Source organism: Saccopteryx bilineata, chromosome 1, assembly GCF_036850765.1.
Source record: "Saccopteryx bilineata isolate mSacBil1 chromosome 1, mSacBil1_pri_phased_curated, whole genome shotgun sequence".
Taxonomy (NCBI): Eukaryota; Metazoa; Chordata; class Mammalia; order Chiroptera; family Emballonuridae; genus Saccopteryx; species Saccopteryx bilineata.
In genome coordinates this window covers 347,233,351-347,256,266 of record NC_089490.1, presented here as the reverse complement: position 1 = coordinate 347,256,266, position 22,916 = coordinate 347,233,351, and the positions used below count along the sequence as shown (strand labels likewise).

General features: G+C 44.6%; 2 protein-coding genes across 5 annotated transcripts in view; one reads left to right on the top strand and one right to left on the bottom strand.

The window, feature by feature from the left end:
* Nucleotides 1-8,065: 8,065 nt before the first annotated feature.
* COA4 (cytochrome c oxidase assembly factor 4 homolog) lies at nucleotides 8,066-16,097 on the bottom strand. Of its 2 annotated transcripts, none has more exons than XM_066250354.1 (2): nucleotides 15,926-16,097; nucleotides 8,066-12,739 (listed from the first exon to the last, which is right to left on the bottom strand). In XM_066250354.1, the coding sequence occupies exon 2, from the start codon at nucleotides 12,725-12,727 to the stop codon at nucleotides 12,473-12,475; it is 255 nt and encodes an 84-aa protein (XP_066106451.1). In that variant the 5' UTR covers nucleotides 12,728-12,739; nucleotides 15,926-16,097; the 3' UTR covers nucleotides 8,066-12,472. The 2 variants fall into 2 exon arrangements, with proteins under 2 accessions (XP_066106451.1, XP_066106459.1); XM_066250362.1 differs by having other exon boundaries at nucleotides 15,944-16,097.
* Nucleotides 16,098-16,220: 123 nt separating this feature from the next.
* PAAF1 (proteasomal ATPase associated factor 1) overlaps nucleotides 16,221-22,916 on the top strand; it is a 43,830-nt gene continuing 37,134 nt past the window's right edge. For 2 of the 3 annotated variants that reach the window (XM_066250258.1, XM_066250239.1), the window contains exons 1-2: nucleotides 16,221-16,313; nucleotides 19,461-19,501. In XM_066250258.1, the coding sequence (XP_066106355.1) occupies nucleotides 16,267-16,313; nucleotides 19,461-19,501 (88 nt within the window). In that variant the 5' untranslated portion in view covers nucleotides 16,221-16,266. The other variant, XM_066250248.1, reaches the window with a different exon arrangement.

Sequence of the window (22,916 nt, the reverse complement as noted above, 5' to 3'; positions counted from 1 at the left end):
CTATTTGGGGTCTTTTCTGGTTCCATATATAGTTTTAGAATATTTGTTCTAGGCCCTGGCTGGTTTGCTCAGTGGTAGAGCTCAGTGGTAGAGCCCAGTTGTGGATGTCCCAGGTTCGATTCCCAGTCAGGGCACACAGGAGAGGTGACCATCTGCTTCTCCACCCCTCCCCTTCTCCCTTCTCTCTCTCTCTTTCTTCCCCTCCCACAGCCAAGGCTCAGTGGAGCAAGTTGGCCCCAGGCACTGAGGATGGCTCCATGTCCTTGCCTCAGGTGCTAAAACAGCTCAGTTGCCAAGCAATGGATTAACAGCCCCTGATGGGCAGAACATCACCCAGTAGGGGGCTTGCCAGGTGGATCCCAGTCTCATGCAGGGATCTGTCTCTCTGTTTCCCTGCTTCTTACTTAAGAAAAATTTTTTAAAAATAGAATATTTGTTCTAATTTTGTGAAATACACTATTGGTATCTTGATAGGCATTTCACTGAATCTATAGATTGCTTTGGGTAGTATGGACATTTTAATGATATTCGTTCTTCCTGTCTATGAACACAGTAGATGCTTCCAATCTTGTGTGTGTGTGTGTGTGTGTGTGTGTGTGTGTGTGTGTGTGTGTGTGAGAGAGAGACAGAGACAGAGACAGAGACAGAGAGAGGGACAGATAGGAGGGAGAGAGATGAGAAGCATCAATTCTTCGTTGTGGTACCTTAGTTGTTCATTCATTGCTTTCTCATACGTGCCTTGACCAGGGGGGCTACAGCAGACAGAGTAGCAACCCTGGGCTCAAGCTGGTGAGCCTTGCTCAAACCAGGTGAGCCCATGCTCAAAGTGGCGACCTCGGGGTTTCGAACCTGGGTTCTCTGTGTCCCAGTCCAATGCTCTATGCACTGCGCCACTGCCTGGTCAGGCGCTTCCAATTATTTTTATCTTCAATTTATTTCTTCTATGTCAGAATTCTAAGTTTCTGTGTACAGGTCTTTTACATCCTTGGTTAAATTTATTCCTAGATATTTTATTATTTTTTGAGGTAATTGTAAAGGGGGATTGTTTTCTTAGTTTCTCTTTTAATAGTTTATTATTGGTGTATAAAATGCAACTAATTTCTGGATATTTATTTTGTATTCTGCTACTTTGCTGAATTCATCTATCACTTCTATTAGTTCTTTGGTGGACTGTTTAGCGTTCTCTATATACAGTATCCTGCTATCTGCAGAGCATTCTTAGTACTGCATGTACTTTTCTGAAACTCATCGGTTTCAGTCCTGAAGTTATTTTGGTTCCTTTGCCTTTGTCTCCAAAGGCAACAAAGGGAAACTCAGATTTCTTCCCAAAGGTGTAAAATTAAGACAGGACTGTCAAGATAGCATGTGCCCTCAATTAAAATGCTTCCCTGAATTCAAACTGAAGGCTCAGCGGGCCACGACTTCAAGTGAATCCCACTGGGAGTGTGAATTTTCCAGGTGAGGACTGATATTCTGGTTGTAGAATTGCTCAATGCTGAGTCTCTTGTAGGGAAGATAAAAGTGCAGCAGCTAATGGGTGAATGTAAAGTTGGATGTGTAGTGACATGAAGAGAAAAAGGTGAATAAATAGATGTACACTCCCACACACACCACACCTATATCTCATGGGCAATGAGCAATGTGCCATGGACCTCATTTGGAACCTAGAATACACCAGTCTTTTTGAGTTGCCCACTTTCTCTTGTTATCAATATGTGAAAGCAAGACACAGGGCTTCATAAATTGACAAGACATTAAAGCTGAAGGACCCTGGGACCCAGACAACCTAACCCTCTCTTTTAGCAAGTTCAGTTTAGGGGCCCAGGAAGGGCACTGTATTACCAAGTTCACGGGGCACTTCATTGGCAGGGCTAGGAGCAGGATTCCGATCTCTTGATTCCCAGTCCATCCCTTTCCATTACATCACTGGGTATGAGTCAGGCTTATCTCTTAAACAGGAGGCAGCTGGGTACTGTCATCTTGGAGCTCTTGTGTCACTGACCTAGTTGATGATTTATCCTGTCACCGAAGTCACAGGGTTTTGTTGCTCATGATTAACCTGCCCTGAGACAAATGGAAATTGCTCATAATGCCTTGTCCTGGTGAGAAGGATGGGATATTCTGATTGCTAGACCCTCAGAGTTGCAAAACAATTATGAGCTTCATTTGACTCTAGAGTGAGGCTCAGAGGAAAATGGATTTTCCTAGGATCAAATGTCAGTAAAATCAAATGGGATGCAAGTCTCCTGGCTCTAGGTTGAAGTCTCCCTCCCTGAGATAACCTATTATAAAGAGGCAGACAAATGTGAGCTATTCTTAAGTTTCTACATTTATTAGTTTTGAGGCCTCAGGTGAGTTATTTTAATTTCAATAAAACTTAGTTAGATAATCTATAAATGGGGATAATTCCCTTTTAGGAGTTTGAGATGGAGATAATGTATATAACATGCTAGCAAATGCTCAGTAAATGTTAGATTACCTTCCCTTCTAAACTTCAGCAAATTTTTTGAAATTTTTGTTTCCATTGAGGTATAATATAGAGTGAAACACATATTTTAAGTGTACACTTGATCAATCTTGAAAATGTAGCCACTCATGAAACCTATACCTCTATCAAGATGGAGTATTTCCATCACCCCATAAAGCTCCCCTTATATTCATTTTTCCCCAGAAGCAACCACAAATCTCATTTCTATTGCCATAGATTAGTTTTGCCTGTCTGGTACTATATATAAATATCCTACTGCCTGACCAGGCAGTGGCGCAGTGGATAGAGTGTCGGACTGGGATGCGGTCCTCGAGGACCCGAGGTCGCCAGCTTGAGCGTGGGCTCATCTGGCTTCAGCAAAAAGCTCATCAGCTTGGACCCAAGGTTGCTGGCTCCAGCGAGGGGTTACTCGGTCTGCTGAAGGCCCGCAGTCAAGGCACATATGAGAAAGCAATCAATGAACAACTAAGAAGTTGCAATGCGCAATGAAAAACTAATGATTGATGCTTCTCATCTCTCTCCATTCCTGTCTCATCTGTCTGTCTGTCCCTGTCTATCTCTACCTCTGTAAAAAAAAAAAAAAAAGTACATTAAATATCAGACATACATTTTATGTCTGACTGCATTCATGTACCCTGCTTTATCTGTTGTTGTGTGTATCAGTACTTCCCTCCTACAGCATACTTTGTTTTGAATACCTCAGTCAGGATTAAACTATGCCTAGTACTGCTATAGAGACAACGGGTTTAGATAGGTGTTAAGTTTGGGTTCAGGGCTCCTTTATTTCTTTAATTTTTTCTGAAGTTGGAAATGGGGAGGCAGTCAGACAGACTCCCATGCGCCTGACCGGGATCCACCCGGCATGCCCACCAGGGGGCGATGCTCTGCCCATCTGGGACATCACTCTGTTGCGACCAGAGCCATTCTAGCGCCTGAGGCAGAGGCCACAGAGCCATCCTCAGTGCCCGGGCCAACTTTGTCCAATGGAGCCTCGCTGGAGCCAGCAACCTTGGGTCCAAGCTGGTGAGCTTTTTGCTGAAGCCAGATGAGCCCGCGCTCAAGCTGGCGACCTCGGGTCCTCGAACCTGGGTCCTTCCGCATCCCAGTCCGACACTCTATCCACTGCGCCACTGCCTGGTCAGGCAGTAGGATATTTATATATAGTACCAGACAGGCAAAACTAATCTATGGCAATAGAAATGAGATTTGTGGTTGCTTCTGGGGAAAAATGAATATAAGGGGAGCTTTATGGGGTGATGGAAATACTCCATCTTGATAGAAGTATTTCCTGGCTGCAGGAGAAGAGAAAGACAGAGAGGAAGGAGAGGGGGAGGGGTGGAGAAGCAGATGGGTGCTTCTCCTGTGTGCCCTGGCCTGGAATCAAACCCGGGACTCCTGCACGCCAGGCCGACGCTCTACCACTGAGCCAACCAGCCAGAGCCTCAGGGTTCCTTTAAATCCAGACCCTCTGCCTGACCAGGCAGTGGTGCAATGGATAGAGCGTCAGACTGGGATGCAGAAGACCCAGGATTGAAACCCCAAGGTCGCCAGCTTGAGCGCAGGCTTATCCAGCTTGAGTAGAGGGTCACTGGCTTGAGCCCAAGCTCGCTGGCTTGAGTAAGGTGTCACTCAGCTCTGCTGTAGACTCCTGGTCAAGGCACATATGAGAAAGCAGTCAATGAACAACTAAGGAGACTAAGGAGCCACAACAAAGAATTGATGCTTCTCATCTCTCTTCCTGTCTATCCCTTTCTGACGCTCTGTCTCTGTGGGGGGAAAAAAAAAATCCAGAGCTCCTTTAAACTCAAACTCCCCTCACCCAACCTCCCACTAGGGCAATTTCTTCATTAAACATCTCTCTCACCCCTCTCCCTCCCCTTAAGCATCTCCTCCCACCTTGGGAAAGTTCTGGGAAATGTCCTTGGGACAAGGCCATCGGGAGGAGCCTGAGAGTTGGCAAAGGGAGACAGTCTGTGACCAAAGGCAACAAACCAAGATATGCTAATCTGGACATATCCAGGTGCACCCAACCCCTTGCCAGCAAATGCTTGCAGCCCCCGATATCATACACCCTCTTCCTGCAGCTCTCTGCTGGTGCCACTAGGGTCTCAACCCGTCTGGTTCACAGACGCATAAACTTCACATAAAACTCATCAGACTTTGTGCATCCCTCCTTCAGCTGACTTAACAGCAGGAAGAGAGGGAAGGCCAATGGGTAGGAATCAGAATAGTGGGGTTCTAGTTTTGATTCTGTCAATACACAGCCTTTGGGATGGTCTGTTTTGGTTTTCATTTTACTGATGAGTTAACTGGTCCAGAAGGGAAAGAGACTTGTCCAAGGTCACCCAGTTAACCAGTGACAGACAGGGATAACTCCAGGTCACTCAATTCCTAGTTCATTGCACATTGAGATTTTTAGAAATGCGTTTTTATGTAGTTCAGTAATTTTCAGGAAGAAAATGGGGTCAAATGGGGAGTTTTAGTAGTTATAGCCAGTAGATTCCTCAGCTTCATTCGTTAGTCCCTTCCCAATGTCTGAGGATGTCTTATTCCCCCAGCACAAAGCCAGAAATTGCCAGCTATGGATTCTAAAAGGGTACGTTTTAGTTGCATAGAAATGAAGTCTAGCTATTTGTGCCATTCAGACCCCGTAGCAATGCTGATCCCTGGTTCCCACTCTTTCTAGGATGTAAAGTGTACTTGAGGAAGAAAAGCTCTGAGCAGTGGTGGGATTCAAAGAATTTAACAACTGGTTCTCTGCCCTAATGACCGTTTTAAGTATTAAAAAATATATACGGAAAGGTAGTTTATTATTTCATGCATTTAATACATAAATAAAAACAATAAAAGAGGTATACATAATTAGATTATAGGAAAGAGTTTTAAAATATTAAATAATACCTGACAAAAACAATAAAACTGTTATTTAAGATATTTCCAATGACAGCTTGTCACCCCCTGGTTGTTTGGCACTTTTTCTCTTTACGTTATATGTTTGTTTACTGAGGTAATAAATGTGAGGGAATTAAAATGTAGTATTTCATCAAAGGCATAGTAAGTTTTATAAAATGAATAAATAAACATTACAAGCATAGTTTCACCAAATTTTTTTCACCTATTGACAGAATGAACTTTATTACTACAGGTGCTTAGAATACGCTGGTGCAGACTGACCAGGCAGTGGCACAGTGAATAGAGCATCGGACTGGGATGCGGAGGACCCAGGTTCGAGACCCCGAGGTCGCTGGCTCGAGCAAGGGATTACTTGGTCTGCTGAAGGCCCGTGGTCAAGGCACATATGAGAGAGCAATCAATGAACAACTAAGGTGTCGCAATGTGCAATGAGAAACTAACGATTGATGCTTCTCATCTCTGTTCCTGTCTATCCCTCTCTCTGACTCTGTTTCTATAATTTAAAAAAAAAAAATGCGCCTGACCTGTGGTGGCGCAGTGGATAAAGCGTCGACCTGGAGATGCTGAGGTCGCCGGTTCGAAACCCTGGGCTTGCCTGGTCAAGGCACATATGGGAGTTGATACTTCCCGCTCCTCCCCCCCTTCTCTCTCTCTTTCTCTCTCTCTCTCTCTCTCTCTCCCTCTCCTCTCTAAAATGAATAAATAAAAATAATAAAAATAAAAAAAAGATAATTCATACTTTAAAAAAAAAAATGCTGGTGCACAGATGAACATTATGAAAGAGTGAGAAATGTAAATTTGTGATTGTCAACCTTCTTCTTTTTTTTTTATTTATTCATTTTTAGAGAGGGAGAGAAAGGGGGAGGAGCTGGAAGCATCAACTCCCATATGTGCCTTGACCAGGCAAGCCCAGGGTTTTTTGAACCAGCGACCTCAGCATTTCCAGGTCGACGCTTTATCCCCTGCGCCACCACAGGTCAGGCTTAAAATTTTTTTTTTATTCATTTTTTTTTCTTTTAGAGAGGAGAGGGAGAGACAGAGAGAGAGAAGGGGGGAGGAGCTGGAAGCATCAATTACCATATGTTCCTTGACCAGGCAAGCCCAGGGTTTCGAACCGGCGACCTCAGCACTTCCAGGTCGACGCTTTATCCCACTGCGCCACCTCAGGTCAGAATTTGTGATTGTCAACTGGTTCACCAAACTCAACAAAAAATTAGGTATTGGTTCTGCCGAACTGGTGCAAACCAACTGAATGCCACCACTAGTTCTGAGCAGGCATTGGGCATGTCTAAAACTAGACCTGCTAGAAAGGCACTGTAGACGGAGGAGGCCAATGAGCCTGGTGCTTGTTTTATATGTACTTTGACCTCTTTGTGCCGTTTTTATCTTCAAATGTCTGATCTCCCTGGAGAATCTGAAATGATTCATTTAGTGCTTATAATTCCCGTGGAATAACTTTCATCCTCAGACATTTCAGGTTTAGGGAATTAGCTCACCATTTAGACAAAATACCCAGGCTCTGAAAAATGAAAATTTTTCAGAAGATAGCTGCTAGAGAAGGAAAGAATCCCTCCCACTTCCTCTGCCTGCTTTAATTCCCTGCTGGAGCAGAGCAGGAAGCCTGAGCATTCAGTACAGCAGGAAAGTGGAAGGTTTCAACCTGGACTTGCTCCAGCTCTCCTTGGATTTCTAAAGTCAACAGTTCAGGACTTAGTCTGGTCATTTTACCTGAGGGAGGGACAGTGCAAGGAGTATCTTATTACTCATCTAGGAAAACACATTGCAGTGCACCTTTGCACTGAGCACAAGCCAAGTCCCTAACCAAGAAACTTGCAGGGAAGAGCCAAATTATGAGTCTGCCCTAGGCCTAGCCAAGGGGGGGCCGCCACCTGGGAAGGGGACAGCCAGCCAAGAGGTCTCATCCTGACACCAAGCCTCTCTGCAGAGGTAGAGATGGATTGTATAAAGACAGCCGTGGCCCACCTTAAACTCCAGCTCCATAGCTGTAGGCAGTAGAGCTAAGACTTAAAAAAAAAATTGCCAATTTAAACACCATGGGACCAGCAGTGGTTAATTTCCTTTTTGTAAAGCATTAAAAAAAAAGTATAATAATATTTTCACAGTAAATACGGTTACTTACTGTGCTAAGCATCATACCAGGCACCAGATGCTTGTGAAAGGGCAGAGAACAGGATAGGCTTTAGAACAAGATACATTTGGGAGCCTGGTCCTCAATCTGACCTTTATTTCTTCTCTGTAAAGGTGAGTTAATGGGGGGATTAAATGATGATAATGTAACTCAGGATAGTGACTAGCACGCAAGAATAATGACAATAATAGCTAACATTTAGTGACTACTTACTAAGTGCCAGACGCTGTGACCTCTTTAAAGTAAATCCTCACTAATGTCATTGATAGGTTCTGCAACTTTAAGCAAAATGTGGTAATAATGAAACCAATTTTACTATTAGGCTAGATGTAAACAGTTAAATTCCTACCTTATCTCATCACTATAACAAAATGACATTGAAGAAATGACATTATTTGAAGACCTATTATATCAATATTAACTCATTCTTTCTGTAACTCTACAAGGAATATCTACATTTATTAGTTGTGAGGCATATGAGAAAGGCATTACAACTAGATTTTTACAAAAGAAAAAACAACTTGAAATGTTAAGTAATTTGCCCCAAATCACCCAGTAGGAAGTGGCATAGTCGATTTGAACGCATATTGTGGGGAATGAGGACACCCTCTGGAACCTGATAGCCTGGGTTAAATGCTACATAAATATTATAGTTAGGCCCTGGCCGGTTGGCTCAGTGGAAGAGCGTCGGCCTGGTGTGCAGGAGTCCCAGGTTTGATTCCCGGCTAAGGCACACAGGAGAAGCGCCCATCTGCTTCTCCACCCCTCCCCCTCTCCTTCCTCTCTGTTTCTCTCTTCTCCCGCAGCCAAGGCTCCACTGGAGCAAAGTTTGCCCGGGTGCTGAGGATGGCTCTGTGGCCTCTGCCTCAGGCGCTAAAATGGCTCTGATTGCAACAGAGCGGGTGAATCCCGGTCGGGTGCCTGCGGGAGTCTGACTGCCTCCCCGTTTCCAGCTTCGGAAAAATACAAAAAAAAAAAAATATTATAGTTAAAAGTTCAGTAAATGCTAACAATTTTTATTACCACTTATATATTACCTCATTTAATTCTTTTAGTATAAATATCTCTTTAATCCTTTTAGTTTACCTATTAAATAGGATTTATCCCCAGTTACTTGAGGAAAGAGGCTTGGGTGGCCACAGAGCATCCTTTGCCCCAAAACATTGTTACTCACCCAGTGCTAGCTCCCTGTCAGTGCTGGAGCCTTCCAAAAATTGCTATCTCCAATGTTTGTAAGTCCTTTTACCCACCCTCTCTGCTAGAATTTCCCCACCTCATGGTCTATTACTTCTATTTTAATTACACAAATTAATACATAGATACATTCCTATTGTAAAGGATTTAAATATATAAGCAAATATGTATAGTCCTTAGTGACGGAATGATCACATTGTGACCATTTATTCACTTTTTTTATTCCTGAGACAGAGAGAGGGATAGACAGGGAGAGACAGACAGGAATGAAGAGAGATGAGAAGCATCAATCGTTAGTTTTTCTTTGCACACTGCGACACCTTAGTTATTCATTGATTGCTTTCTCATATGTGCCTTGACCGTGGGGCTACAGCAAACCCAGTAACCCCTTGCTTGAGCCAGCGACCTTGGGTCCAAGCTGGTGAGCTTTGCTCAAACCAGATGAGCCTGCACTCAAGCTGGCAACCTTGGGGTCTCGAACCTGTGTCCTCTGCATCCCAGTCCGACACTCTATTCACTGCGCCACCGCCTGGTCAGGCTTATTCACTATTTTAAACAAAGCTGTAATAAACATAATAGTATATACATCTTGTAAAATACATTTAAGAGCATTCCTAATACAGGAATTGCTGTTTGAGTATTTTAAATATTGCCTGACCTGTGGTAGCACAATGGATAAAGGATCGACCTGGAATGCTGAGGTTGCGAGTTCAAAACCCTGGGCTTGCCTGGTCAAGGCACATATGGGAATTGATGCCTTCTGCTCCTCCCCCCTACTCTCCTCTCTAAAAGGAATTAAAAAAAAATTCAAAGTATTTTAAATATTTATAGATCCCACCAAATTGCCCTCCAAAAGCTTTACAAAGTTATGATCACTTCATTAGTGTGACTATGTCTGTTTCTATCTGTCCCCACTAATAGTGGCCATTATAACTACCTACTTTGATTTTTGTTAAGAAGATCAGCTAAAAAAACTTTGTTCTTTAAATTTGCATTTACCTTACTATCAGTGATGCAAAATATAGTTACATTTTCCTGTTTTGGGGTATATTTAACTATATTCACTTTTCAACTGGGCTGCTTGCTTTTTCTCACTAAATTTGAGGTACCTTTTATTTGCTGCAGATGGTAATCCTTCCTGTTATTATGTTACAAATAAGTAAAATCTACTTCATCTTTAAAGGTTCAACTCAACTAAATCCCTACTCTTCTTTGAGATTCTTACTCAAAACTCACTCCAGCCCTGGCCAGTTGGCTCTGTGGTAGAGCGTCGGCCTGGCGTGCAGAAGTCCCGGGTTTGATTTCCGGCCAGGGCACATAGGAGAAGTGCCCATCTGCTTCTCCACCCCTCCCCCTCTCCTTCCTCTCTGTCTCTCTCTTGCTCTCCCACAGCGAGGCTCCATTGGAGCAAAGATGGCCCGGGCGCTGGGGATGGCTCCTTGGCCTCTGCCCCAGGAGCTAGAGTGGCTCTGGTCGCAACAGAGCGACGCCCTGGAGGGGCAGAGCGTCACCCCCTGGTGGGTGTAACGGGTGGATCCCGGTCGGGCACATGCAGGAGTCTGACTATCTCTCCCCGTTTCCAGCTTCAGAAAAATAAAATAAATAAATAAATAAATAAATCTCACTCCACACTACTTCTGATGACCCAAAGCACTGAACACACAGATTCATATTTATCTATATACCCAGTCAGTGCTTTCTGCTTGAAGGTTGAAATAGGATTTTATTGTTCTTTAAGCTGGTATTGCTATATTCTCTTTCTCTTCTCCCCAAATGCCAACACAAAGGTAGTTTCAGGGCCTACTATACTTTAGATTTGTGCTTCTATTTTATGATATGAGATACACTCACACAAGAAGTATTACTGATAACGATGACAACCGATGTCCCTTTGCATTCCAGCTTCTATGACAGCAGTCACTCTCCCAACTCCCTTTCCACCCCAATGCCTTTCTGGACTAGGCAGAAAGAAACAGACTGCGTATGTAATTCCATGGAAGCAAAATGAGAAGTGGTGGCAACTAATGAGTCAGAGGACACAACCACCTAAAAGAGAAACCGTAATCAGCTCTAGCAAATTGTTGTCAAGTAGGAATATAAATTCCATGTTGACAGCTTCTGTTTTTCAAAGGTGAGAAATCTGTATTTTACATTAAATGTCCTGTTGGGTTTTTTTTGTTTTGGAGAGGAGGGAAGATAATGAGTCAGACTCCTGCATGTGCCGCAACCAGGATCCACCCAGCCCCATTTAGGGCTGATGCTCAAATCAATCTAGCCATCCTCAGTGCCTGGGGCTGAAGCTCAAACCAACTGAGACACTGGCTGCAAGAGAAGAAAAGAGAGATGGGGGAGAGGGAGGGAAAGAGAAGCAGATGGTCACTTCTCATGAGTGCCCTGATAGAACCCAGGATGTCAGAACGCTGGGTCAGTGCTCTCTTTACTGAGCCAAATGGTCAGGGCCAAATGTACTTCTTAAATGTCAAGCTAACTGACATAGTGTGTTTGTTGGGTTGGGAGTGTGTTGAGGTTAGACTCTACATCTGTTAATTCAATAGACTCTGGCATATAAGAATCACTCAATGTTTAATTTTCACATTTTTTTCTTCCTTCCATCAGACTGAATGAAATATCCAAACATCTTATGAAAGATAAAGTCATTTGTATCATTATCAGAAATTATTTAGTTGTTCCAGTCTTGTTTTTTTGCTATCTCTCAAACTAGACCAAACAACATGAAGACAGAGCTCATATTATTTATCAGTGTCCAACAATGCCTGGTACATGAGAAGGTCTGAGAAAAATTTGCTGTTGTTGAACCAATGACTGGATAAATGAAGAGCGGATTAGGTAACCAATTTACCTTTAGATTGTGAATTTACCTCTAAAATTCAATGTACATGTAATCAGTTCAGTACTTGGCACACAGATCCAAGATGTAGAGTAGACAACCATGCCTTAACCCTGCCATGAACCAGCACAACTCGTCATTTTGCAGGCCTTGGGTATGAACAGTGGAGGATCAGAAAATAAGCACAGAAAGAAAAAGGATGGGACTGGGAGGTCTTATGGTGGCCAATGGCCTACCAAAAAGTGCCTGCACTCCCAAAGCTTTATTTTTATAGTGTAAAGCAAAGTCATTTGCAAATCAAAGAGATCTCAGATATAAAGCCACATTTCTGAGGCAACCCAAGAATTCTCCCCAGTGCAGAAAACCCCCCACCATGTATAACATCTTAGCTTCACAAAACAAAGGATAAAAAAAACTGCCTCCAGTCTCTTCAAGGGACATGGAGGATGGGACTAGTGGAAACACAGCTAACACAGAGGTGTGGAGAAAGGCATACTTTAGCAACTTAATCAAACAATCAGAGATTTGTGGGGAAGAGTTTACCCTTAAGTCTTAAACTGTGAGGACTGTTGTCAACTTGCAGTCTCCCACATAACACCACTCCTTGTGTTACATGGCAAATATTGGTCAGTATTTAATATTCAAGGAACAAGATGAGTATGGATGTATGGATCTCACCACGAAAACATGACAGCTCTTTCATTGTGACAGTCAATGTCTAAACCCATGGCTGCCCGGCTCTCAATCCCAAACCTGAAGACTATCGCCAAGTTTCATACCTCTTGGCCCAAACTTCCACTGTTTAGGATTTCTTCCTCCCATGATTTCTCTGGGTGCTAGTTTCTGCAGGCCATCCTCTGGGGATAGATAGTTTGGGGTCTCAGCTGTGGGCACTGCCTTGCTCTTTCCTCCTTTGCAGTTCCTCCCGCCGCCTTGCCTGCTGTTCACTCATGCAGTCCCTGAAGGCCTGCACCTGTGGCTGGCACTGTCGCCAGTCCTGGTGCTGGGCCATGCACTCCTGCACTGCATAGTGGGAAGCAGCACAGCCAGAGCGGGAGATCAACTGGTCCAGTGGGTCCTCTTCCTCACTCTCCTTTTTCGCCTGTTGGCTCCAGGTATGGCCTTGAGTTGACATCTTTGGGAGTCTCTAGACATCAATGGAGGCAAGGTTAGAGTAGGAACATGATGATATATGAGGCTCCGCTATTATAAAAACACGGACCGCCTGGCTTGTGGTGGTGCAGTGGATAAAGTGTCAACCTAGAATGCTGAGGCCACCATTTTGAAACCCTGGGCTTGCCCGGTCAAGGCACATAGGACAAGCAATCAACATACAACTAAAGGGAAGGAACTATGAATTGATACTTCTTTCTCTACCTGCCTCTCTCTCTGTAAAAGCAGTAAAATAAAATCTTTAAAAAATTACACTGCCTACTGCACTGTTATAGCTTATTTATGCATATGCCTCTCTCTGGAGACTAAGCTATTTGAGGACAGATAATGGGCCTGATTCAACTTGGTGCCCTCAGTACTACTAGGCCTGGCAGGAGCAGGCCTACAAAATGGTTTGAACTAAATGTAGTAAGTATGTGAGAATACATGGAACACTAAATAAGCTCATATGGATTCTGCTAATGGAATGTGAATTAAGTGAAATACCAGCTTTCCGGAGAATCTATTTCTGATTCACCCCAAAAGAATTAATCTCTTTTCTAATATTGACCTTATTCTATGACTGGAGAAGAACAAAGTTTAACACTTGGGGTGTACCCAAGTATGGGTAGGGTTTAATGTATGGGAGAAATGGAGAGTTGTATAGCTATAACATACAGCATGTAGCAGCCAGGGCAAGAGGTGAGTGTGAGATAACTGAAAGTACTTAACTGTGAAGTGTATTTGCCCAAACTACTTCCCAAGATCATCTGCTTCAGAAACACTGAGCAGAAGTTAGCATACAGAAGGAACTTAAAAAAGGCTGGCTTGTGCCTGACCAGGCGGTGGAGCAGGGGATAGAGTGTCGAACTGGGACGCGGAAGACCCAGGTTGGAGACCCTGAGGTCGCCAGCTTGAGCACAGGTTCATCTGGTTTGAGCAAAAGCTCACCAGCCTGGACCCAAGGTCGCTGGCTCAAGCAAGGAGTCACTTGGTCTGCTGTAACCCCCTGGTCAAGGCACATATGATAAATCAATCAATGAACAACTAAGGTGCCACAACGAAGAATTGATGCTTCTCATCTCTCTCCCTTCCTGGCTGTCCATCCCTATCTGTCCCTCTGTCACACACACACACACACACACACACACACACACACACACGGCTGGCTTGCCTGACCAGTTGGTGGAACAATGCATAGAAATGTCAACCTGGGATGCTGAGGACCCAGATTCAAGACCCCAAGATGGCCGACTTCAGTGTGGACTCACCAGCTTAAATGTGGGGTCACAGGCTTGAGCAAGGGGTCACTGCCTTGGCTGGAGCTCCCTCGTCAAGGCACGTATGAAAAGCAATCAATGAACAACTAAAGTATTGCAACTACGAGTTGATACTTTTCTCCTTCCCTCCCTGTCTCTCCCTAAAAAAACAAAAAAAAAATGAAAGGCTGGGTTGCCTGCCTGGTGGTGGCATAGTGGATAGTGTTGAACTAGGAAGTCCTGGTTTGAAACCCTGAGGTCACTGGCTTGAAGCCCAAGTTTGCTGATTTGTGCAAGGGGTCACTGGCTCAGCTTGAGCCCTCCGGCCAAAGCACATGAGAAGCAATCAATGAACAACTAAAGTAAAGCAACTACAAATTGTTGCTTCTCATCTCTCTCTTCCCTCTCTCTCTCCCTTCCTATCTCTCTTTTAAAAAAAAAAGACTTGAAGGAAATGATCTCAGCCTTATGTATAAATTTCAGTATGGCAGGCTATAAAGGAACCAGGACTCTTTAATACTTTTCCTGTGGCCTAACCTGAGGTGGCGCAGTGGATAAAGCGTCGACCTGGAATGCTGAGGTCGCCGGTTCGAAACCCTGGGCTTGCCTGGTCAAGGCACATATGGGAGTTGATGCTTCCTGCTCCTCCCCCTGTTCTCTGTCTATCCCTCCCTCTCTCTCTAATAAAAATGAATAAATAAATAAAAAATCTAAAAAAGTAAATAAAAAAAAAGATTTAATACCTTTCCTGTGTCTCTGGCTCATTTGACAAATGATTGGAGTACCTATCATGTATCAGGCACTATGCTAGAGTTGAGCATACCAGAGTGACCAGGAGATACAGTTCCTGCCTTCATAGAATTTACAATCTGGACAAATAAATGGGCAGTTTTATACACTGTGTACAGATAGCTAAGATTGGGAACACAGTGGAGTGTTACCTAATCCTGACAAGGGTAGAAACAGGCAGTGATTTCTAAACTGACACTTGAAAGATGAATAGGAGTTAGTCAGAGATGGAAAGGAAGGATATACCTGTCAATGGAAGAGCAAGGTGGGGAGCTGAAACAGTTTAACAGGAGAGGAAAGGAAAGTTCTGAATGGAGAACTGAGTATGAGGAGAAAACAAAACAAATGAAACTGGCAAGATGAGAAAGTATTTGGTCACTGCCAGACCTTGTTAGCCAAGTTAGGTGTTTAAAGGGCAAGCAAGGGGGAAATGACAAAGATTTAAGCACTCCATAGCCCTACATAACTCATTTGCTTTTGGGGGCAGTATAACCTGAGAAAGGGGGAAACGGGCTTTGAAACAGAGGGGCTAGAAACTACCTTTGTAACTGACATATTGTGTGACCTTGAGCAAATCGCTTCAAAAACTCGCTTGAAAAATAGAGATTATATCCCACAAAATTATGAAAGGCTAAATGAGATAATATATGTAAGGAGCCTGGCGCGCCCAGAGTTCAATAAATGACAGTTTCTAATTAGCTCATTAGTTACTGTACATGTTTCCTCTTCCTAAACTCACTACGAACTCTTTAAAGGTAATGGGGCAAACGTTAGAGCACAGGGGAAAGAAAGTGCCTTGAATCCTAAACCAAGAAATCCGGGTTCGAATACCGACACACGCCTTACCATGGAATGGTTTTATTTCCTTCTTAAGGCAATATTTAACTCACAGAATTACCGTAAGGATTAACATAATGATGCTAAATGATTGGGCTACCACAGGACTCAGTAAATACTACTGTACTCTTTTTCCCCACCACATCCCGGCTTTAGTCTCCCTTGGAGTTAAAAGAGGAAGACCCTTGACAGAAATCAGGGAAGACTAGATGGCCGCCAGCTGAAACGGAGTCCGGCCAAGAGCAGGAAGGCATGGGAGGAATAGAAAAGCAGAGAAACCCGGGTGGCCAAATCACCTGAGGCTCCGCTCCCACCTTCAGGAGATGGCGCAGGCGCACCCCAGTTGTGCCCGTCACGCTTCAAGGACCTAGGACGTAGCACGCAGTGTCCGCCTGACAGACGGACAAGAGGACCTGAACACGCATTTCAGCACGTCGATTTTGCAGGGTCCTGCCTCAGTGAAGAGCGCGCGCGCGCGGAAAGGGGGTGGAGGGAATGGAGAGGAAGGGACCCAACGTGCATTTTCATTGGTGGCCTCTCGGTGTAGATCCGGCTCTCCGTACTTACGTCAGCCCTTTTGGAGGAATCCATTTCCGGGAAAAAGCGGAAGAGGCGGGGTGGTGGAACTGGGGTCAAGATGGCGGCGCCTTTGAGGATTCAGAGCGACTGGGCCCACGCCCTCAGGTGAATCCAGTCCTTGAACCGGGACAGAGGAGGCGGGTAGTGGATATTGTCTTTCCGTTGAGAGCCTTGCCCGATCCATGATGTCCATGGCGTTACCTCATCAATTGTCGAGGGAACAGTGCGTCTAGAAAAATCTCGAACCCACATGGTCATTGTTTTTCATTCTCAGGAGAGCTATCCAAAGGTTAAGGGAACACATAAGCGTTGTGTGATTACACCATCAAAACTAGGATCATTGAGTTGGAGAAAGATAGGAAAACTGAGCGGCAGGAAGCCCAGTAGTTATTGTCATTTAGTAGATATTTATCGATTGTCAGCTATTTGTGAAAATCCCAGTACTCACCACCACCACCGCCACCATCATTGTCTTCCAGTGTGTGTGTGTGTGTGTGTGTGTGTGTGTGTGTGTGTGTGATGTAAAATTTGTAGCCTAGCGGCAGGAGGCCCAGTAGTTATTGTCATTTAGTAGATATTTATCGATTGTCAGCTATTTGCGAAAATCCCAGTACTCACCACCACCACTGCCACCATCATTGTCTTCCAGTGTGTGTGTGTGTGTGTGTGTGTGTGTGTGTGTGTGTGTGATGTAAAATTTGTAGCCTCCTGGGCCCCTAGTAGTAGTATTTGTCATAGTGGACCATGCTTTTCAGTAAACCATGTAGCACCTACCATGTCCAGACTCTGACTTAGATGCTCGGTGCTGTTCAGATGCGTTCTGGAAACTGAAGGGGTGGTTCCTGTCCTCAACCTGACAGTTTAATTGGGAATACACAGCAAACCGTTCATTTATCTAACATATATTTAGTTCTCTAGGTACCAAGATGATAAGTAAATTCCTGCATTTAAGAAACTAAAACCTTACTAAGTGGGCTAAAATAAAATAACACATTACTTACTGTAACAGAATGTGTGATTAGTAACGAAGAACACTAACATTTATTGAGGGCCATCAGGTGCCTATGAGGGAATGCAGAATCAGAATCAGAGGAAGTAACTTGCCCATGATTGTATAACAAGTAAGTGATTCAGAGTTGCTGGCAACCTAAAAGCCTAGGTCAGGGGTCCCCAAACTTTTTACACAGGGGGCCAGTTCACTGTCCCTCAGACCGTTGGAGGGCCCGACTATAAGAACAAATCCCTATGCACACTGCACATATCTTATTTTTTTTTATTATTTTTTTTTATTTTTTTTTTGCATTTTTCTGAAGCTGGAAACAGGAAGAGACAGTCAGACAGACTCCCGCATGCGCCCGACCGGGATCCACCCGGCACGCCCACCAGGGGCGATGCTCTGCCCACCAGGGGGCGATGCTCTGCCCATCCTGGGCGTCGCCATGTTGCGACCAGAGCCACTCTAGCGCCTGGGGCAGAGGCCACAGAGCCATCCCCAGCGCCCGGGCCATCTTTGCTCCAGTGGAGCCTTGGCTGCGGGAGGGGAAGAGAGAGACAGAGAGGAAGGTGCGGCGGAGGGGTGGAGAAGCAAATGGGCGCTTCTCCTGTGTGCCCTGGCCGGGAATCGAACCCGGGTCCTCCGCATGCTAGGCCGACGCTCTACCGCTGAGCCAACCGGCCAGGGCCTGCACATATCTTATTTTAAAGTAAAAAAACAAAATGGGAACAAATACAATATTTAAAATAAAGAACAAATAAATTTAAATCAACAAACTGACTGAAATCAATGGGAACTGCTCCTCTCACCACCAATGAAAAAGGTGCCTCTTCCGGAAGTGCGGCAGCAGGGGAGGGGGGGTGGGGGAGTAGATAAATGGCTTCAGGGGGCCGCATGTGGCCTGCGGGCTATAGTTTGGGGACGCCTGACCTAGAGTGTAAGGGTAGTAATGATTTGAATGATTGAGGCAGTGCATTCTAAAATGTGAAAAAATTTATCTGTGAGGTGGTAGAACACAAATCTTATATATAGTCCCAGGTTTTAGTTTGTGCTTTATAGCTAAGTGACCTTGAGCAAGTCACTTCTCTCTGAGCTTCAGTTTTTTATCCTTAACATGGAAATAAAAGATACCTTGTTAAATTGCTGTGAGGATTAATGATGCTACTATACAGTGTCTAGCACAGCACCTGGCTTACAGTAATCCCTAAAATAGATAAATATATACTTGATTTTTCAGAGCTGTGCAACTATTAATGGATCGTGAACTCCCTATTGATTAATTTAACTGAGCGTCATTTAACTAACAGATATGTGCATTAAACTCTTAATCCACAAATATTTCTTCAACAAATAAAGTTTGTGTTAGAATAAGCTATGCCTGGGTCAGGTATTAGACTAGATCAGGGGTCGGGAACGTATGGCTTGCGAGCCAGATGTGGCTCTTTTGATGGCTGCATCTGGCTCGCAGACAAATCTTTAATAAAAAAAATAATAATGTTAAAAATATAAAACAGCCCTGGCCGGTTGGCTCAGCGGTAGAGCGTCGGCCTAGCGTGCGGAGGACCCGGGTTCGATTCCCGGCCAGGGCACACAGGAGAAGCGCCCATTTGCTTCTCCACCCCTCCGCCGCGCTTTCCTCTCTGTCTCTCTCTTCCCCTCCCGCAGCCAAGGCTCCATTGGAGCAGAGATGGCCCGGGCGCTGAGGATGGCTCTGTGGCCTCTGCCTCAGGCGCTAGAGTGGCTCTGGTCACAATATGGCGACGCCCAGGATGGGCAGAGCATCGCCCCCTGGTGGGCAGAGCGTCGCCCCTGGTGGGCGTGCCGGGTGGATCCCGGTCGGGCGCATGCGGGAGTCTGTCTGACTGTCTCTCCCCGTTTCCAGCTTCAGAAAAATGAAAAAATGAAAAGAAAAAAAAAAAAATATATAAAACATTTTCATGTATTACAATCCATTCATTTCCTACTGCTCATGTTAATGGTTGCGGGTGGCTGGAGCCAAGCACAGCTGTCCTGGACAACAACAAATTTTTATTGGATAATGTGTAACATACCCGGGTCGTTGTATAGCTCTCACGGAATTACATTTTAAAATATGTGGCATTCATGGCTCTCTCAGCCAAAAAGTTTCCCGACCCCTGGACTAAGTCATGTCTAAGTACTATGGCCAAACTGGAAATTATATGATTTTCCTCCGCTTACATCAGTGGCATCCTTTTCAATGTTGAGTGAGCCTAATTAGGCTTTGTCTCTCTTCATAGGAAGGATGAAGGGGAGGCCTGGCTGAGCTGTCACCCTCCAGGTAATGTCCTTCAATCTATGCACATTCCCTTTAGAAAAAAGGTTTACTATCCCTAGAAGAAAGCTTCCTATTTACTCCTGGCCCAAATTCCTTGCACAGTGCAGTCTATGCTATGCTGATGTCACCCCAACTCCTCCATTCTAGGTGAAGGCCTTCAGGTTGGTTTTCCATTTGGAAGCCATAAACTTTTTCATAGGTATGTTGCTGATGTATCTTAAACAGTCTCTTAGACATATGTTATCAGATTCCAAGCAGTTCTATAGCTTTTTTTATTTTTTTTGACAGAAACAGAGAGAGGATGGATAGGGACAGACAGACAGGAATGGAGACAGGAACAGAAAGAGATGAGAAGCATCCGTTTTTCATTGTGGCACTTTAGTTGTTCATTGATTGCTTTCTCATATGTGCCTTGACCAGGGGCCTACAGCAGACCGAGTAACCTCTTGCTCAAGCCGGCGACCTTGGGTCCAAGCTGGTGAGTTTTGCTCAAACCAGATGAGCCCGTGCTCAAGCTGGCGACCTCGGGGTCTCGAACCTGAGTCCTTGGCATCCCAGTCCAACACTCTATCCACTGCGCCACTGCCTGGTCAGGTTTTATAGCTTCTAATGTGACGTTCCTAATGATGATTCCTAGATTTATAGTTCTAGGCCTGATCTCTCTTCAGTTTCAAGCAGTTGTATGCTACCTGTTTCACTTGAAGCTCTCATTGTCATTTTAAGTTTATCACATCCAAAACCAAGCTGAGCACTTCCATCATCAAATAGATTCTCTTTCTTAATTTTCTCATTTTTTTTTCTTTTTAGCGAGAGAGAGAGAAAGAGAGAGAGGGACAGAGAAGAGAGGGACAAACAGGCAGGAAGGGAGAGAGATGAGAAGCATCAATTCTCTGTTGCGGCACCTTAGTAGTTCATTGATTGTTTTCTCCTATGTGCCTTGACCTGGGGTCTCCAGTTGAGCCAGTGACTCCTGGCTTAAGCTAGCAACTTTGGGCTCAAGCCAGCAACCATGGAGTCATATCTATGATCCCATGCTCAATCTGGCAACCTCAGGGTTTTGGACCTGGACCCTCAGCTCGCAGGCCAATGCTGTATCCACTGCACCACTGCCTAGTCAGGCAATTTTCTCATTTCTTAAGTTACCATCATTCTAGGCATCAGAGTGTAAAACCTTGTTACTTCACCCTTAAAATCCACAGTTCCTAAGTCTTATAAATTTTTCCTTTGAATGACATTCTTGTGTTATTCCCATCTATTTTTTTGCAGTTACTGTGGTAACTGATTTTACTGAGTATTTTCCATTTCAGATACATTTAATATCTTTGTATAATAATATAGTCTAGTTCTGTTTAAAACAGTTTTTTTTTGAGTAAATTAGTGCTGCATAGAAGAGAAGATGGTAGCTAGTAAGTCTCATAATCAAGAGTTTTGTTTTTAAAAATAAGAACTAATTGGAGCCTGACCGGCCAGTGGCGCAGTGGCTAGAGCGTCGGACTACGATGCCAAGGACCCAGGTTTGAGACTCCGAGGTCCCCGGCTTGAGCGCGGGCTCATCTGGTTTGAGCAAAAAGCTCACCAGCTTGGACCCAAGGTTGTTGGCTCGAGCAAGGGGTTACTCGGTCTGCTGAAGGCCTGCAGTCAAGGCACATATGAGAAAGCAATCAATGAACAACTAAGGTGTCGCAATGAGCAACGAAAAACTAATGATTGATGCTTCTCTCCGTTCCTGTCTGTCTGTCCTTGTCTATCCCTCTCTGTCTCTCTCTCTGTCTCTGTAATAAAAAATAAATTAAAAAAAAAGAACTAATTGGAGAGCAATTAAAATATATATTATAAGTGGAGAAGAGAAGGACTAATTTAAAAACCAATATATTAGAGCAGTGGTCCCCAATCTCCGGGCCACGGACCGGTACCGGTCCGTGGGCCATTTGGTACCGGTCCACAGAGAAAGAATAAATAACTTACATTAGCCTGACCTGTGGTGGCGCAGTGGATAAAGCATCGACCTGGAAATGCTGAGGTCGCCGGTTCGAAACTCTGGGCTTGCCTGGTCAGGGCACATGTGGGAGTTGATGCTTCCAGCTCCTCCCCCCTTCTCTCTCTCTCTCCCCTTCTCTCTCCTCTCTATAATGAATAAAAAAAAAAAAATTTAAATAACTTACATTATTTCCGTTTTATTTATATTTAAGTCTGAACGATGTTTTATTTATTTATTTATTTATTTTTGTATTTTTCTGAAGCTGGAAACGGGGAGAGACAGTCAGACAGACTCCCGCATGCGCCCGACCAGGATCCACCCGGCATGCCCACCAGGGGCGACGCTCTGCCCACCAGGGGGCGATGCTCTGCCCCTTTGGGGCGTCGCTCTGCCGTGACCAGAGCTACTCTAGCGCCTGGGGCAGAGGCCACGGAGCCATCCCCAGCGCCCGGGCCATCCCTGCTCCAATGGAGCCTTGGCTGTGGGAGGGGAAGAGAGAGACAGAGAGGAAGGGGGGGTGGAGAAGCAAATGGGTGCTTCTCCTATGTGCCCTGGCCGGGAATCAAACCCGGGTCCCCTGCATGCCAGGCCGAAGCTCTACCGCTGAGCCAACCGGCCAGGGCCCGATGTTTTATTTTTTAAAAATGACCAGATTCCCTCTGTTACATCTGTCTTGTCTCGGTCACGTGATACATTTATCTGTCCCACCCTAAGAGCTGGTCCGTGAAAATATTTTCTGATATTAAACTGGTATGTGGCCCAAAAAAGGTTGGGGACCACTGTCTTAGAGGACAGAGAAGAGACTGAATTAAGTATAAAAGACTAAGATAAAAGAAAATTAGGGTTAGTGCAGATACAGATAAATACGTAAGCATGGACATGGACATTTAAGAGTATGTTATAGCCTCAGTTTTCTTTGTGATGTTGGAAGAAGAGGGTTTTGGGGTTGTTTTTGTTTTTTGTTTTTTTGTTGTTTGTTTTTTGTGGCAGAGACAGAGTCAGACAGACAGGAAGGGAGAGAGATAAGAAATATCAATTCTTCGTTGCGTTTCCTTAGTTCTCCATTGATTGATTTCTCATATGTGCCTTGACCGGGGGTCTACAGCAGACTGAGCGACCCCTTGCTGTGACATCTTAGGACAAGCGGTGCTGGCCACCAGCCATGAAAACTGAGTACATCCAGTACATGGCTAGAGGAAAGAAGATAAACAACTGTTAGAAATGTAGCAATATTTTCCACTGAACTCTACCCAGATCAAGGAAGCCCCTACCCTAGAGACTTAGCCAAGAACAATGTCAGCTAATTGCACCTCTCCTGCCCTTGTAAACGCTGCTTGCTTACTCAGCCTAGATAGCCACCCTATAAAAAGGAGACATTTTAGAAGCTCGGGGCTTCAGTGTTCCCTTGTGTGGGTTGCCTGCAGTCCCTGTGCAGGTTTG

What these genes read in the sequence shown, in the direction of transcription:
- COA4 (XM_066250354.1), bottom strand. Translation starts at nt 12,727, where the DNA reads ATGTCAACTCAAGGCCATACCTGGAGCCAACAGGCGAAAAAGGAGAGT.